The following is a 16,258-nucleotide window of genomic DNA, read 5'->3' on the forward strand; positions in this document are numbered from 1 at the left end:
AGAACCGATATATCCTTCATTCTGTCGGATTAAGGCACAGAGATACTGAAATCTTTAATTGTCGCCACCATAACGTGTACTTATCAGAGTTATAGCTTTGTGAAGAAACTTATTAAGGAAGTCATTATACTAAAAGTATATATGATAAAAGAGAAGTATATGTTTCAGAACAGCAACAGATGAAAATTCCTCATTTATGGCCGAGGTTGCAAATAGCCCAAAGAAGGCACTCAACAGCTATGAAGGGAATCTGACGTAAGTCAAACCTCCATTGCACATGTGTTTCATCAAAACAAATGACATTCTTACAAAGTCCAAATACTACAACACGTGAGTGAAGATGATTCTGACAAACATATTAAATTTTGTGAGTGAGTGTACAGCAAATTTACGGTGACCTGATATTTGCATGGCATAAATTAAAATAATTGAAACATCGAGGATTAGGTGGCTGGGACATCTACATAGAGAGGAGGAGTTGGATCCATGCTGGAAAGTCACCTTAAGTAAAATAGCAGGCAAAAGGAAACTAGGGCGACCTAATATCATATGACTGGATAGTGTTGAACAGAACCTGAAGATATTGGGAGTACAAGGCTGAAGACAGGGACGAATGGAGTTGCAGTCAAAGCCTGCAATAGGCCGTAGCACCATTGATGATGATGATATTTGCATGGAAAATAGTGTTTACTGTTGAAGCAAACTGTTATATTAATGAAGAAATAAACAGACAAAATACAAGGTGCTGGGAAAATAATAGTTTGGTGTGGAATTTGGAACACCCAATATTGTGCCATTATTCAGTGAGAGGAACTTGGACATCTGGACCGACTGTGAAGAATGATTTGTTTGTTTTGTTACTCCCTTTTTTAATTGAGGTTGAAATTTAACTACCAGTAGGTACATTTTTTCTCATTTTCTTATTGTGTACATTTGTTCCTATGTATCTGTAGAATGACTCCAATTAATTATCATTACAGTAAGAATCAAAATTCATTTTATTATTCTTTTAGTATAAGTTATCATTTAAGATTACATTGGAATAATAAATACTTAAATTCTCTTTAATATCTAACTACTAAGTATATGTTTACAATAAAATATCGTGTGCACTATGCTAAAATACTTATAAATAGTTGATTTTCTAAGAATACATAATGATTTACATTGTTATATACACTTTTTCCTTATACAGTATGACATATTTATTTTTTATTAGCTACTTGGGAGGGAATGTATCTGTGTAGCGTGTCCTCTTCCTGCATAACACCAGAAATATATGTTATGCAGCTGTCACAAGTTACTTGGGAGGGAATATATCTGTGTAGCAATGCGTCCTCTTCCTGTGTAGCACCAGAAATGTGTTATGCACCTGTCACAAGTTACTTGGGAGGGAATATATGTGTAGCAATTCTGTGTCCTCTTCCTGCGTAGCACAAGAAAGATCAGTGACGTATCCAGTTCTTAATTGCTGAGGGATCCGATAAGCAGGTGTAAGGGAGTTCAGAAATATATGTTACGGAGCTGTCACAAGTAGCTTCTTTGCCTGGAAGAGCTGTGATAAAATTTCCAAGAATGCCACACCAAACATTTTAATGACCAGCGATGCTTAAAAGGTACAGTTCTCATGCATTTGAGTTTTCATGTGACCAGTAATGCATATTATGTTCATTAACACTGACAATGTTCGAAAATGTTACCTCATCAGAAAATAATGTTTCTCAATAATGTATCTGCAATACCATAGAAACAAATGTTTCAAACAAAAGTTGTCCTATTTGTTGAAGAAAACCAGAATATCCAAAAAAATTTCCGTCATTCCATTCAAAATATCAGAGCTTTCCCCTCTCCCAATGGAATAAAAGTCTCTCTCTCTCTCTCTCCACCTCCCCTCCCCACATCCTCTCCCTCCTTCCCTCCTTCTCTCTCTCTCTCTCTGGTAACACTGCATAACAAATTTTAACTTTTCTTTGCGCTGGGCATGTGATACATGTTTTCTATATAATTTGAGCCTCCTGAATACGAATATGACAATAAAAACAGTTGTTGGTTACGGTTTTTGAGAAATTTTCGAATTTATATCTATTCAAAATACTGCCTTATATAATCACAATAACCTTAAATATACACTGTTCAGAAGATTACAGCTTTCTTTTTCTGCATTTTCTTTTATGCTGGGCATCAGGTACATCACGAGCTAAAGTCCAACAGTAGTCTGCTAGCATATTAATACTCCACTGTCCTTGGTATCTTTTTTCCATAGTTGAAATTTCTTGATGAAAGCGCTCACCATGCTCATCACAGATTAGATTTATTGATATTAGTTCACAAAAGTACAAACTTAATAATTTAAAAATGATCTAGGCCTATATACAAAAAGTAGTTATACACAATAAATATACACCTTCCTAAACTACTTAATCTATCTCAAACCTCAGTAATTTATTGGTTCAAACTTGTACTTATGACTGGTTTTAGTGCATGTTTAAACCAATCGTAATAACCATTAAAACTTTAAAACTTATTTATCTGCTCCTTTTGACAATTTTTTATCATAAATATTTTTTAAAATCAATTTTTCTTTTTTACTTTAATATTCTAAATCTATCCTCTAACTTTCGTATTTATGTTTAGTTATAGGTTTACTTATGCATGTTAACTAATTATTCCGTGTCATCATACCGCATCCAGGTTAGCAGTTGTTGACATATAGCCAGCAGACTGCAATAGCTGACTCGATATTTTTCAGTATGTAGGTCAGTCTCAATACTTGCTACATGATTGTCAGCAAGTTATTTGCATATCATTTATACATACATCTTGCAACATACATGTAAACACACTTGACATATTAATTACAGTATGTAAATCATTATCAATTACAGTTACAACATTCTTTTCCATGCTCACATTTTCGTTTAATTGTATTCTACTTTTTATTAAATCTATTCTATGTGTAATCTTATTGACATTAAAAGTTTTGTATATACAAATAAATTTGAAGATGCTCATCACTGAAATCGCCACAATTTTCGGGGAAAAAGTCAAGATGGATTTTCAGGGACGTCTTACCACCCATAGTTTCATACGCCAACAGTAAATTTTGCACTAGTTCTTCATAGTTCTCATTTCTACGGTTACCCAGAAAATTTAATACAACCTCTTGAATGCAATCCATGTGACTCTCTCTTTTCCTTCCAACAAAGATTCGAAGTGATTAGCCTTCATTATTTTTCTAATTTGTGGTCCATTGAAAACTCCCTCTTTTATTTTTGGGTCACTAATAGCAGGAAATTTTTCATGGATATGTTTAAATGCTTCAGTTTTTTTATTCAACCCTTTAACAAAATTCTTCATTAATCCTAACTTAATGAGTGAAGGGGATAAACTGACTTTACTTTGAGGTACAAGGGATTTATGTATAATATTTTTCTTCCCTGGCTCTATTATTTTATAATGTTTATCTCGAGCGTGACTGTCCCATTTGCAGAGAAAGGAGTAAAATTTTGTGTAGCTTAATTGCATTCCAAGAATGCTACAACCTTCAAATCCGCACATATAAATAATTCGTACTTTGAATATTATTATTAAAGCACACTTTAAAGAAATACATGTCTTACACAGAATAGTAACACCATGGAAATTTTCTGGTAAACTGAAGCGATTTCATATGGCAAACCTGTTTCTCCTTCTCCAAATGGAACCGAAAAAAGGGCAATAAAACAATTTCTGCTTTTAGAAGTGGTTTTGACAGGGTGGTCTATTGCAAAATATAAACTTCAGTAAGCTTAATGTAATTAAAGCTCACAGTGAAAGAAATACACATCTCAAGTATAATCAGGTAAACTCAAGTGAATTCATACCGATCCATACTGCGAACCTTCCCTTCCAAATAGATTCGTAAAAGGGCAATAAAATAATTTTCGTTTCTACAACATGCTTCCAACATGGTGGCCTACTTATATTAATATTGTTTTCACATAATGGGTCATCACATTTGTAAAACAAAATGGTTGCATACGAAATACGGTGATTTAAAAAAAAATGCATAGAAAATGAATTATATTATGCATCTCGGAAACCCGAACTGATGGAACATTTTGCTTGTTATTTTTTAATTCAGGAGGTCGAAATTAGTAAGAATTTGTTACTTTTATGTCTGGCGCAAAATGACTGTTGACCAGTGTATTTGGAGAAAAATTATTTTTCCCAATATTGTTCTATCCCCATCCTATTGCTAAAACCTCGTTGGCAACCAACGTGCTTTTGTTGTGAGAGCCTTTTATTAGAACGACTATAATTACAAGGCTGCTACACACATGATTTGAATCTTAAATGTCACGACTCCAAGCACTTGAAAAAACCAATTCGACACTGAAACAAAGACAACCAAAGACCATAATGTGTCTACATCCAAAAACATTGATACTGTTACAGCTGCTATCACCGTGAGTCCTAACAATGTGATAACCAGACTTAGAAACTTGATACCCGAATGAGTAGAACAACGTCCAGAACATTAGTTTGTCTGGTGGCAGAGCAGTAGCAGGCCTGCTGATTAGAGTTACACGTCACTCAGTTAAATAGTTAAATGGGCACATCATCACATGTGATGCTGAGATAAGAGGGGATAAATGTCGATTCATAAGTGATCATTGTAACGACAAAAAACATGCATACAATCTTAAACTTCTTTCAGAACAATCAAAAAAGGAGTTACCATTAGTTTCTGCATCAGTTTCAAATAAACAATCACAATTTTTTCTTGATTTCTGCGAAATGATGGTAGCTGCTAATATCCCTTTCAATAAAGTAAACAATCCCACTTCAAAGTTTTTATGATGAAATATACTTCTAGGAAACTCCCGTCTGATGCTACTTAACAGAATGGCTATTTAAAAATACATTATGAAAGTATATTGCACAAAATAAGACAAGTCGTGGCAAACAACAAAATATGTATATATGTGTAGATGAATCTACCGACACTGCTCGCAGAAGTGTGGCAAATGTCATTGTAGGCGTCCTTCTACCTGACAGACCTGAGGACAAATTTCTTTTAACATCTGATATAGGATAAAGGTTGGTAAATTGTGATAGGAGTAATATTGTGATAGTTCTTTTTGAGAATTTATTACAATTTTACTGAGCAAGAGGAAGATTGGTTTTTTGCCTCAACGTATTAAGGGAATATTCGTGACAAGTTTCTGCACAAAACTGGTCCTTCTCTTGCTCAGTAAAATTGTAATAAATTCTCAAAAAGAACTATCACACTATTACCAACCTTTACCCTATTAGAAAACTCCAATCATGATGCTACTGTAAAACTTTTTAATCCTTTCATGTCTATGTTGTGGCCTGCTGGCATTAAGAAGGACAGTGTGCTTCTTTTGGTAACTGATGTGGCTCCATATGTGGTGAAAGCTAACAAAGTTATTAAAACTATGTTTCTCAACATCATTCATTTAACATGTCTGGCTCATAGGGTAGCTGAGGTGATAAGAGAATCCTTTTGCAGTGTGGATAGTTTGATATCAAACTGCAAAAAATATTTCTGAAAGCCCCTTCAAGACTCCGAAAATTCAAGAAATTGGCACCTGGCTTTCCTTTTCCTCCGCAACCAGTAATAACCTGCTGGGGAACTTGGTTGAATGGAGCACTTTATTACGCTATGTACTATAAAGAGGTCAGTGTGCTTGATGACAATGAATGCTCCTCAATACCGACAGTAAAATCTCTATTCTCTGAAATATTGGAACATAATTTGAATTTATACAGAAGAACTTTGGAGGTCTATCTCACACAATCACAGTGCTCCACTGCCTAGAGATAACACAATCATTAAAACTAGTCGATGAAATGGCCCAAAATATCAACAACACACCCGAAGCGTCACTTACTGAACCAGTAAAATGGAAACTAAATAAAGTTCTTTCACAAAACAGTGGCTATTTACATTTATGTGAAATAAGAGACATGCTTTTGGGTAAAAGTGCATCTACAATATCTCACATAAATATCAATAATATACCGGTACCGTATTTTCGTTTTGCTCCAATCACGTTGTGTGATGTTGAGTGGAGTTTTTCGCAGTATAAAAATTGTTTTACGGAAAAGAGGAGAAAACTGACATTTGACACATTAAGAATGACTGTTGTGCTTCATTGCAACGCTATAAATATCAACTAAGAAAAAAGAAATGAATATAAACTTGTGTCAATAGAGATGGCTATAATATGCATATTTTATGCTATACATTGTGTATCAGGTATGTTCTTCACCCCATGTTGTACCGTATATACTTAGTTATGGCATTTGAGGAACCCGAGGGTTCATTGCCGCCCTCACATAAGCCCATCGTCGGTCCCTATCCTGAGCAAAATTAATCCAGTCCCTGCCATCATATCCCACCTCCCTCAAATCCATTTTACTATTATCCTCCCATCTACGTCTCGGCCTTCCCAAAGGTCTTATTCCCTCTGGCCTTCCAACTAACACTCTATATGCATTTCTGGATTCCTCCATACGTGCTACATGCCTTGTCATAGTAACTGTTTTTTTCGGGTAGTAAGTTTCTAAGTTTGGTGATAACCCTTAGCATTTCTACCAGGAGTGTAACACAGATATTACACAAGGACTTAAACTTTGAACCCTTGTAAGATGAAAATTGTGCACAATGGAAAACATGTGACCTGCGTTTTGACAAGGATTTTTTTAAATTGATAACTTAGGATGGAGAATTCACCGGACATCTCTAAATATCTGACGAGATTTATTTTCATTTAAATGACTTCATCAACAGAATATGCTTTCGTTATTGGTCTCTATGAATTCCCGTGAACTCCAACAGCAACCATCACATAGTGAATAAGTTATTGTTTGGTGTACAGTGCCATCTGTTGGTATAATAGACACTATCCCCTTTTTTTTTTTTTTAGCATGAGGAAAGAAATGAAAGCAACATCGACCAGACACGTGATAATGGTTAGGAGTTTTTAAACTCGTGACGTAGCAAGATTTCCTCAAGTTACTTGGACTCTATATTACTAAGGAATCTATAAACATCTTGAGACAGCTGTTCTCAAAACAGTGTGACATTACTTGGCCAGAAAGAACTGTGAATTTATAGTGTTGTGATTCATGTCTGTAGAGTTACCTAAGAGTAGGGTTTGTAGACACTTTCACTTCCCGCAAAATAGTAATTCACAGAAATAATTCGCAATTGTTACACTGGAAATATTTAACCACACTGTGTGTTTCAGAGTGCTGCATTGGAGTTAAGTCGCTCGCTTGAACTCGGTCGAATGAAGCACGCTCGAGCGAGATAAGATCGGTCGTGATATGCTAGTAATAAATAGAAGCACAGTACAAGGTCATCTCACCGACATGTTTTATCTTGTATGGAAGGCGACAGAAAAGATACACATATGTTTTGCTCACACGGTAAAAATAAGGCTTTATTTTCTGCATTTATGACAAACGTCTAATGGAACGTACCAAAACAGTAACATGAAGTTATAAATAAAATAGTATGAAAAACTTCGATATACAGTTATTATTGCTAATTAATAATTATTCAATATTTGATTTACCACATATATAATATGATAGGTCCATACATAGTGTTCCGCCTATATATTGCGACAATGTAGGAACATTTTACAAAATATTATTATATAGCAGTAAATTAATAACAATATTAGTACAGAGATAACGTCACAGAAAATATAATAAAACGAATAATCATGCTGCACAACTGTTACAGACGCAAAGATTGATACACTAATTATTAGAGATTATTATTATTATTATTATTATTATTATTATTATTATTATTATTATTATTATTATTATTATTGTTACTAGAAAACTTGATACATTTCTTGCATTATCGTGATTGTGTTCTCCGTTTATAATAATTACATTTACATCCAATAACATCTATCAGATATGGCAAAAACAAAATCACTCCTGTGTGTGGGGGGGGGGGGGAACATTTACTTACAATATTTATATTACATTTTAAAGCAAGTTTTGTAGTTGTACTATGTAGAGGTTAGTTAAACACTGCAAAGTTTTGAAGTGATAAACATCTTTGATGTTACTACACTGTTCATCACTGTAACAAGAATGAATGTCTAACACTCGGCTTATACCGTTCGAGGATTTATCGCTTGCGACAATTTTACCCATCATGCATGTGCGCTACCTGTCGGATTATGCTATGAACTATGGCGCTCGAGCGAAAACGTCCGATGCAGACCTCTGGTGTGTTTGGTGTGCGAGAGATGTGAGGAATATCTGCAAAGCAATAGAGATCATCTGGAAGATGTCATCTTTAGGACATACGAGTAAATGACAGAATATTTACTGTTTATCATTCTTACTTAAGATATATGGTAAAAAACCAGTAGGAAAACTTAACCATAGATGCTAAGATGTGGTAACAGCTGATTCCAGGAATTTGCGTGGAATTTCAGCATGGAGAATGATGGCACTTGATAGGAGATGGAGGAAGAAGATAGAGGAGGCTAGGGCGCGACATTGGACTGCAGTACCATTGTAGTAGTAATAATAGATAACTGTATCTGGTCCAAGTAGAAAAGATAAGAGTAACAAATTCATAAGAAATTCTTATAAATATTTCAAGGAAAAATTAGAAAAAGAAATTGTGCTTAGTTACAGATTAAGTAATGACAATGCATGACAAATTTGAACTTTAAAACAAAATTCTGCACAAAATATGAGGAGTCTACAGCACAAGGGATATAAATGCACTTTTCAAAATATTTGAGTTAAACATAGGAGAATGAAGCTAAAACTCTCCTTTATTCAATGCACAAAGGCTATATGTGTTACTCAAATAGGTGCTGCATTACAGAGGTGTAAAGAAAAAGTACTTCACCAGTCAGCTCTTTGGTTTGAAGCACAAGGGATATGTTGCAGTTACATTCATTATGCTCCATTCTTTTCATTAGGGTGTTACATGATTGCAGTCTGTTTCTGATCTTTGGATTAATGATGCCTTAGATCGTCATAGTGTTGTCTATTAAACAGAAGAACGGCATCAATAAGACATTGCTGCATGTCGTCTGGTGTTGTTGGAACATTTCGGTAGACAGCATACTTGATCACTCCCCAAAGAAAAAAAAAAATATCTAGTGGTGTAATGTCTGGAGAACGAGCAGGCCAACTAACTGATTTACCATGTCTAATCCATTTACTACGTTATTTTCAGTCCAGATCACGATGAGCTCTTAAGGTGTTATGTGCTGGGAATCCATCATACTTGTACCACATAACCATTCTGTTCCTCAAGGGTGCCTGTGTGGTCTTTAAATGATCGGGAAAAATGATTCTTAAGAATCTGGCATATCATCTGCCATTTGGAGTACCATTGTGAAACAAGGCCCAATAATGGTATTGCAGTGCTATCAAGAGTCATTTTATTTCAGACTTTCAGTAGATACGTACACCATGAGTTCCACATTTTTTGCACGCCTCAGTGTTTTGTTATTAGAATGGTACATTGTGATACATTTTGAACAGGCCTTGAAGGGGTTAAATGATTCATCAAATAAAAAGTCATTGGTGCCTTTAAAAAATTAAGTCATTACTCGTATCTTCTTAACAAACAAGGTTACAAGAAAGATATACTCATAGTATTAATTCCCCATTGTTTAAACAGTTTTTCATTTGATGCTTGAGAAGAAAAATTATTTTGATTGGGCAAAATAAATTGGACATTCTGTATGCTTCAAAGACTTCAACTTTTCCCATACTCGTAAGATTGTTTGAATTTATATTGTATTTTGTAATTTACTTACACCATTACGTTTAATTTGAACCCTTACGTAATCTGTAAAATAGTTTGGAACACAAGAGGTACAAGTACAACATCTTATTATAAATTGACTATTTTTAATATCGTAATTTAAAAATTTCTTCAAAATCTGCAGTGAAATATTTCATAAGACCAAAACTCAATCTGTAAGCACAGAATAGACACTGTAGACTGCATACAATTTTCCATTGTCACTTAACTTTAAACTCATTTTTCACAACATTAGGTTTAGGTCACTTACATCTCTTTTGCTCTAGACCCTCATATATACTGTAATTTCTCAAGTATTTTAATACACAGAGTTTAAATATGATGCCATCAGATTTTACGTAGCACCCACAGTTTTTTTTTTTTCAATAAAATTCCATGTCACATTTTGAGAGGCAAAGAAAATAAAATAAGTTCCTCTAGCAATATGTTCATCACAATAAATTGTTCTGACTTGAAACAACAACATAACGTATTTGGGAAGAATTTCTAGCTAATCGTTCTACCCCATCCTCGTCTCTTTCATACTGTGTATTGCAATAAATTTAATTTCTACCATTTGCCTTTTCTCTTGTGGATATCTGGATTTTTTTTTATCAGTGTCCAGCAGTAATCTGGGAGCATACTGAGTTTCCTTCTTCCTCGATATCGTTTCTCCGTTTCAGAAATGTTTTGATGAAATCTTTCACCATGTTCATCACTAACATGACTTAGATTAGAAAGAAAAGAATATAAATGTGAATGAAAAAGGTGCATTTTCAGGGACATGTTGCAACCAAGTTTTGTGTAAGTATGTAGTAATTTATAAAATAATTTGTCATTATTTTTTGCCTTGATATTATAAGTGTTCGAAAACATTTTTTAAGAAACAGAAAATTCAAGTTACCATCAAATTGTTCATCATTAATCAATTCTCTGATCTAAGGTCGAACAAATATGCCTTTCGTCACATTAGAATCACTAATTCTTAGAATATTGTCTCGTAAGTATTTAAAACCACTACCATTCCTGTTAAGCCTCTTGAAGTTCTTCATAAGGCCTAATTTTATGTAACAATGTGGCAAAAATATTTTAGATTGATCAACTACCGGTAATGGTTTAGAAATGAAATTTTTTCGCTAGGTACTGGTATAATATTTATTTGAGGATTCAATCTTAATGTCATAATGATTGGTTATAGTACGACGACTGTCCTTCTCATACAAAAAAGAAAAATATTTTGTGTACCCACATTCTAGACCTAACAGCATACTTACGACTTTGAACCATTTATGTTTGTTATATTGAACTTTTTGCAGTAGAAGTTTCATGTCGTTGCATGGAACATCAGAATTCTATAACAAGGTACTACAAATCCTATTGCAAATAGGTTGCAGACACCACAGTAGCCCAGCAGCTATTTGGATCCATGCCATAATCGTAAAAGAAGTTTCGAAGTTAGACGCTGCAACACAAAGAATCGTGTCAAAATGATTGAAATAAAATACTTTTTTATTCAATATAAGTCAGCATTTGCACTGTGTGTTACTAGAAATAATATTTCTAACCTAACCCACCTCTAAATAAATACCATATTCAGCCTTTAAACATAATTATTTTCTTGTTCGTTCACAGATAAGTGTCATTTAGACTTTTGTTGAGCCTTATTTTTCTGTGCCAAAGCGTTAGCCCATATTGATGCTAAAATTACTGTTCTTTGTTATATCATAGGGCCTACTAATTGATTGTTTATATCCCTTATTTTCGTGCTCCAATACATTAGATATAACTCTTTTTTGCAGATAATTGTACAAGACATAGGTGTAACTGAACAACTTTGAAAATAATTGTAACAGAAATATTGTCATAAATTTATTAAGGAATGCCAATATTATTATTGCATCATCACAGTTATATCAGGATGTCCAATAACATTTACAAAGAACTCGCAAGCTCACATCTGTGTTCTTTGGCTATGTGAGAAAATCTAGACATACAATTTCATCTCATTTCAGCAATTGCACAAACTCTTGCATGGTATGTGTTCTTTTGGAAGATTTAGAGAAAAAGGCAGAATCCTTTAGAAGTCCTATCAGCAGTAATAGCTGTAAACCCTTACTTATCTTTCACATATTTTGCTTTCAACTTCATAGCACAGAATTGTTGGTATCTAATTATGATTTATACAGAATATCACATGTTTCATTAAACATTATTGAAACAATTGTAGTTGCATTAATTTTAATCTCTTATTTTGTCTTTGATGTCGTCAGAAACAGCTTTTACAATATAATTCAGTATGGTAGCACAAGTTCCTTTAAAAACTGTGGACGAATCTAAAACTGGTGCGAGGGTGTTGTATGGTACTACTATTGTACTTTGTTTGTAGTACAATACTGAGCATCGCTTAGTGTTATTATATGTTTCGGAAAAATATAAACCAAAAAAGATGTGCGAGCAATAATTATTATATAATTAATTAATTGTTAGAGTATTCTTTTTTGAGAAGAAATAATATTAAAAGATTTAATATTTAAAGGTGGTGGTGGTAGTGGCGGCTGCGGGATTGGGGGTGACGGCAGCGGTGGCGGTGGTGGTAACATTCATTAATATTATTCACAATGATGATAATAATAATAATAATAATAATAATAATAATAATAATAATAATAATAATAATGAATCATTTATTATTATTATTATTATTATTATTATTATTATTATTATAAATAATCAATAATAAACATTTTGTATAGAAGCTAACATACTGTGGTGGTGGTGATGGTGGTGGTGGTGGTGTGGTGGTGGTGGTGATAACATTCATTAATATTATTCACAATGATAATAATAATAATAATAATAATAATAATAATAATAATAATAATGAATCATTTATTATTATTATTATTATTATTATTATTATTATTATTATTATTATTATTATAAATAATCAATAATAAACATTTTGTATAGAAGCTAACATACTTAAACTAGTTACATCAGGCCTCACCGAGGATTTTGGTCATTGGCCGCTACTGGGTAAAGCACAATAAGCCTCAGGCTACTGTGCTAGTCTTTAGGCTCCTCTTCCATAAGAGAGAAAAAAAATTCGTGGCGCAACAGCACATGAAGGGCCAAGGTTGACCAGCTGACTGCTGGCGATCTCCATCCAGAATGGGGGTAATGTGTGGTCGGCACAATGATCATCCACCCTCCCCCCTCCAGCAATTATAGCTAGTTTCCGAAACTGGATTTCGCTACCTATCATAGCTCCTCAAATTCATCACGATACTGGGTGGGCCCATATAGGGTGACCAGATTCACATCGATAGAAAGGAGGACACAAAGCTTCAAAAAGGAGGACATTGTTCGAAAAAAGAGGGCAGAAAATATGTACTTAGATTTAGGCTTAGGCCTATATTATACTATAAATTACGTCAATATTTATTTTCTTACAAAATATTTACAATACAGATTTAGATTTATTTCATACTTAAAAGTATGTTAATATTACAAAATAATTATGATAAAACTTATTAATAATGATTTTACAGTTAGCTGCATATTAAAGTCAAGGGAACTATAATTTTTTTTGTTATTTTACGACACTTTATCAACATCTTAGATTATTTAGCATCTGAATGAGATGAAGGTGATAATGTCGGTGAAATGAGTCTGGGTCCAGCACCGATAGTTACTCAACATTTGCTCATATTGTGTTGAGGGAAACATCAGAAAAAACCTCAACCAGGTAATAACTTGTCCTGACCGGGAATCGAACCCGGGCCACCTGGTTTCGTGGCCAGGCGCGCTAACCGTTACTTCACAGGTGTGGACACCATAATTATTAAAGAGTGCAGAAAATATCTATTTAGATTTAGGCTTAGACCTACATTAGGCCTATACTTAAAATTATGTCAATATCTATTTTATTGTAGCATACTTATGATAATACTTAATAATATTAAATGATTTTACAGTTAACTACATATGAAAGCCAAGGGAACAATTTTTTTTTTATTTTACTTGGTTATTTAACGACGCTGTATCAACTACGAGCTTATTTAGCGTCGATGGGATTGGTGATAGCAATATGATATTTGGCGAGGTGAGGCCGAGGATTCGCCATAGATTACCTGACATTTGCCTTATGGTTGGGAAAAACCTCGGAAAAAAACCCAACCAGGTAATCAGCCCAAGCGGGAATCAAACCCACGCCCGAACGCAACTCCGGATCGACAGGCAAGTGCCTTAGCCGACTGAGCTACGCTGGTGGCCTCCAAGGGAACTATAATTATTATCAAAATACATAAAAAGACCGCACAAAATGTTAATTTAATATTAGGCCTACTTTGTAAACAAAGAGAGTTATGATCGTTGGCAAAGAGTATATCCCGTCGATGCTGCTGCCACCTACAGGCAAATTAGTTGAAAAAGGCGTCAAATCAGATAATTTCAAAATATCGGGCATATCTACAAGTTACGAAAAGGAGGACATTTCTTCATTTTTTAAATATCCGCCCCGACCCCAGACAAAGACCTAAAAAGGAGGACATGTCCAGACAAAAGAGGACGTCTGATCACCCTAGGCCCATACAAATTTCATTCCTTCTGAGAACTCTAATCAGCACTCATTTTGTAACATGAGTCCAGGCATGATGTCTTAGACCACAATGTTACAGCATAGGACACTGAGACTTAATATGGAATCTTTATTAAGATGCAGTAATTAATAGTAGTAAGTTATTTTTTCCATAAAGGAAAGTGAACTTACGCATAATCATAATTCCTAACATGATGAGAAGTCCAGTAAAGATGTGAAGCAGAGTATGTATTTTAATGGCTTCAGAACTACCCATCGTGTCTTTGAGAACATAAGACATTGCTTTGGTTACTCCACCAGTTCCCAGCCTTAACATAAGTGCCGCAACTATCATACCAGACCATGAGTAACTGTAACCCAGTGCTGAAACAAATCACACGCAGACAATACAAGTTCAGTATTAATTATTATATCATTAATACAGACTATTAAAAATAGCTATATACGCGTTATATTATATTGCTAATGATTTTTCTAAGTGAAAAGGGTAACAAAAATAAATCCTATACCAGGTTTTCCCACGTAGCATGGTGAGTGTATTCCATGCTCGGGATGAGAAGTGGGTGTACGAGCTGGAAGGAGAGTAAAGCCTGTGCCGCACAGGCTACGATATCTTCCAGCTAATGCAAATTGACTTTTTTTTTACACTTACACATGATTGTTCGACTCATGAGTTTGTTGGATGCATGCCATATTTCTGATTGAAATTAAGCATTTCTCCTGGAGGGGACAGGGGGAAGAGAGAGAGAGAGGGAGGGAGGTGGAGGGAGAGAGAGAGTGTGTGTCTTTTTTTTTTCTTTATAATAAATCTACACGCTTTAACCGATATTTAACAAATTTTGCATACTTAGCCTTCAGAACCAGGAAGAAACAATAGGCTACCGGTACATTAAAATATGGACAAACTATCCTCCCCCTGATTTCATCACCCAAGCATGGTTATACTTGATTCTGGGATACGACTGATAAAGAGGATTCTAGAGGTTGGGGGTTCTTTAATTGAAAAAAAAAATTACTACACTATGATACCCACACTCCTAAGGGTAGAAGAAATTTATAAATCCTGTAATCGAAATACAGTGTGATACCTTGGGATTCTTTGGGGCACATAATACATTTATGATAGTGATTTCTTTGCTTTTCCCCTGATTTCAATCCCTTTGTAGGTGTAAAGAGGTCAAGTGATAGAAAATCCCAAGTCCACCAATCTAAGTCAAATTTTATATTCTATATTGGCTGATATTTGCTAAATTTTGCACACTTATGCTGGGTTACAAGAAAACAGATCTATAAATAATGTATTCCTCCATTAGTTAGTGTTAGTGGACTTTTAAAGATAGTAGATTGTCGGGTTGCAGAAGAAGAATTTAACAGGCCATTAGTTATTGGATTGTTATCCAAGCAATTTGGATTTCACAAGTGACGCAATTGTACATGAATGAATAAAAAGTGAACATCGGCTGCTAGACTGATGTGAGGGTGTGAGGCATTGTTTTTATTGTTGTCAAAATTTTCAGTAAATAAAGTCTAATACGAACCAGAAATAAATCAGGAATAGAAGTTTTAGTGAGGAAGATAAATACGCCTAAGTTATTTGTTATTAAAAATAGCGTACAAGTGCATAATTTTATAGAAAATAAAAAGACAGACTTCAGAGCACATAACTTCGTCGTCAGACTATGAACTAGAGTCTGTAATAGATAAATAAATAATAACTTCGCTATTCGAAGAATTAATGAATAAATGAATAAGTAAATAAATAAGTAATTGAATTACCGTATATCGATGGCTAAGAAGAGATACCTCTATCTACAAAAATGGAAATTCAGTTTAACTACATTATT

At 34.2% G+C, this 16,258-nt stretch overlaps 1 protein-coding gene across 13 annotated transcripts in view; it reads right to left on the bottom strand.

Annotated features, from left to right (window-relative positions):
• Positions 1-980: 980 nt before the first annotated feature.
• The window catches only part of LOC138704936 (monocarboxylate transporter 7-like), a 94,847-nt gene continuing 79,569 nt past the window's right edge, over positions 981-16,258 (bottom strand). For 10 of the 13 annotated variants that reach the window (XM_069833375.1, XM_069833380.1, XM_069833379.1 and 7 more), the window contains 2 exons: positions 14,586-14,777; positions 981-11,276 (listed from right to left, as the gene is read on the bottom strand). In XM_069833375.1, coding sequence (XP_069689476.1) covers positions 11,167-11,276; positions 14,586-14,777 — 302 coding nt within the window. In that variant the 3' untranslated portion in view covers positions 981-11,166. The remainder of the gene's footprint in view (positions 11,277-14,585; positions 14,778-16,258) is intronic. The other 3 variants (XR_011333483.1, XM_069833374.1, XM_069833376.1) reach the window with 3 other exon arrangements.

Source organism: Periplaneta americana, chromosome 8, assembly GCF_040183065.1.
Source record: "Periplaneta americana isolate PAMFEO1 chromosome 8, P.americana_PAMFEO1_priV1, whole genome shotgun sequence".
Classification (NCBI taxonomy): Eukaryota; Metazoa; Arthropoda; class Insecta; order Blattodea; family Blattidae; genus Periplaneta; species Periplaneta americana.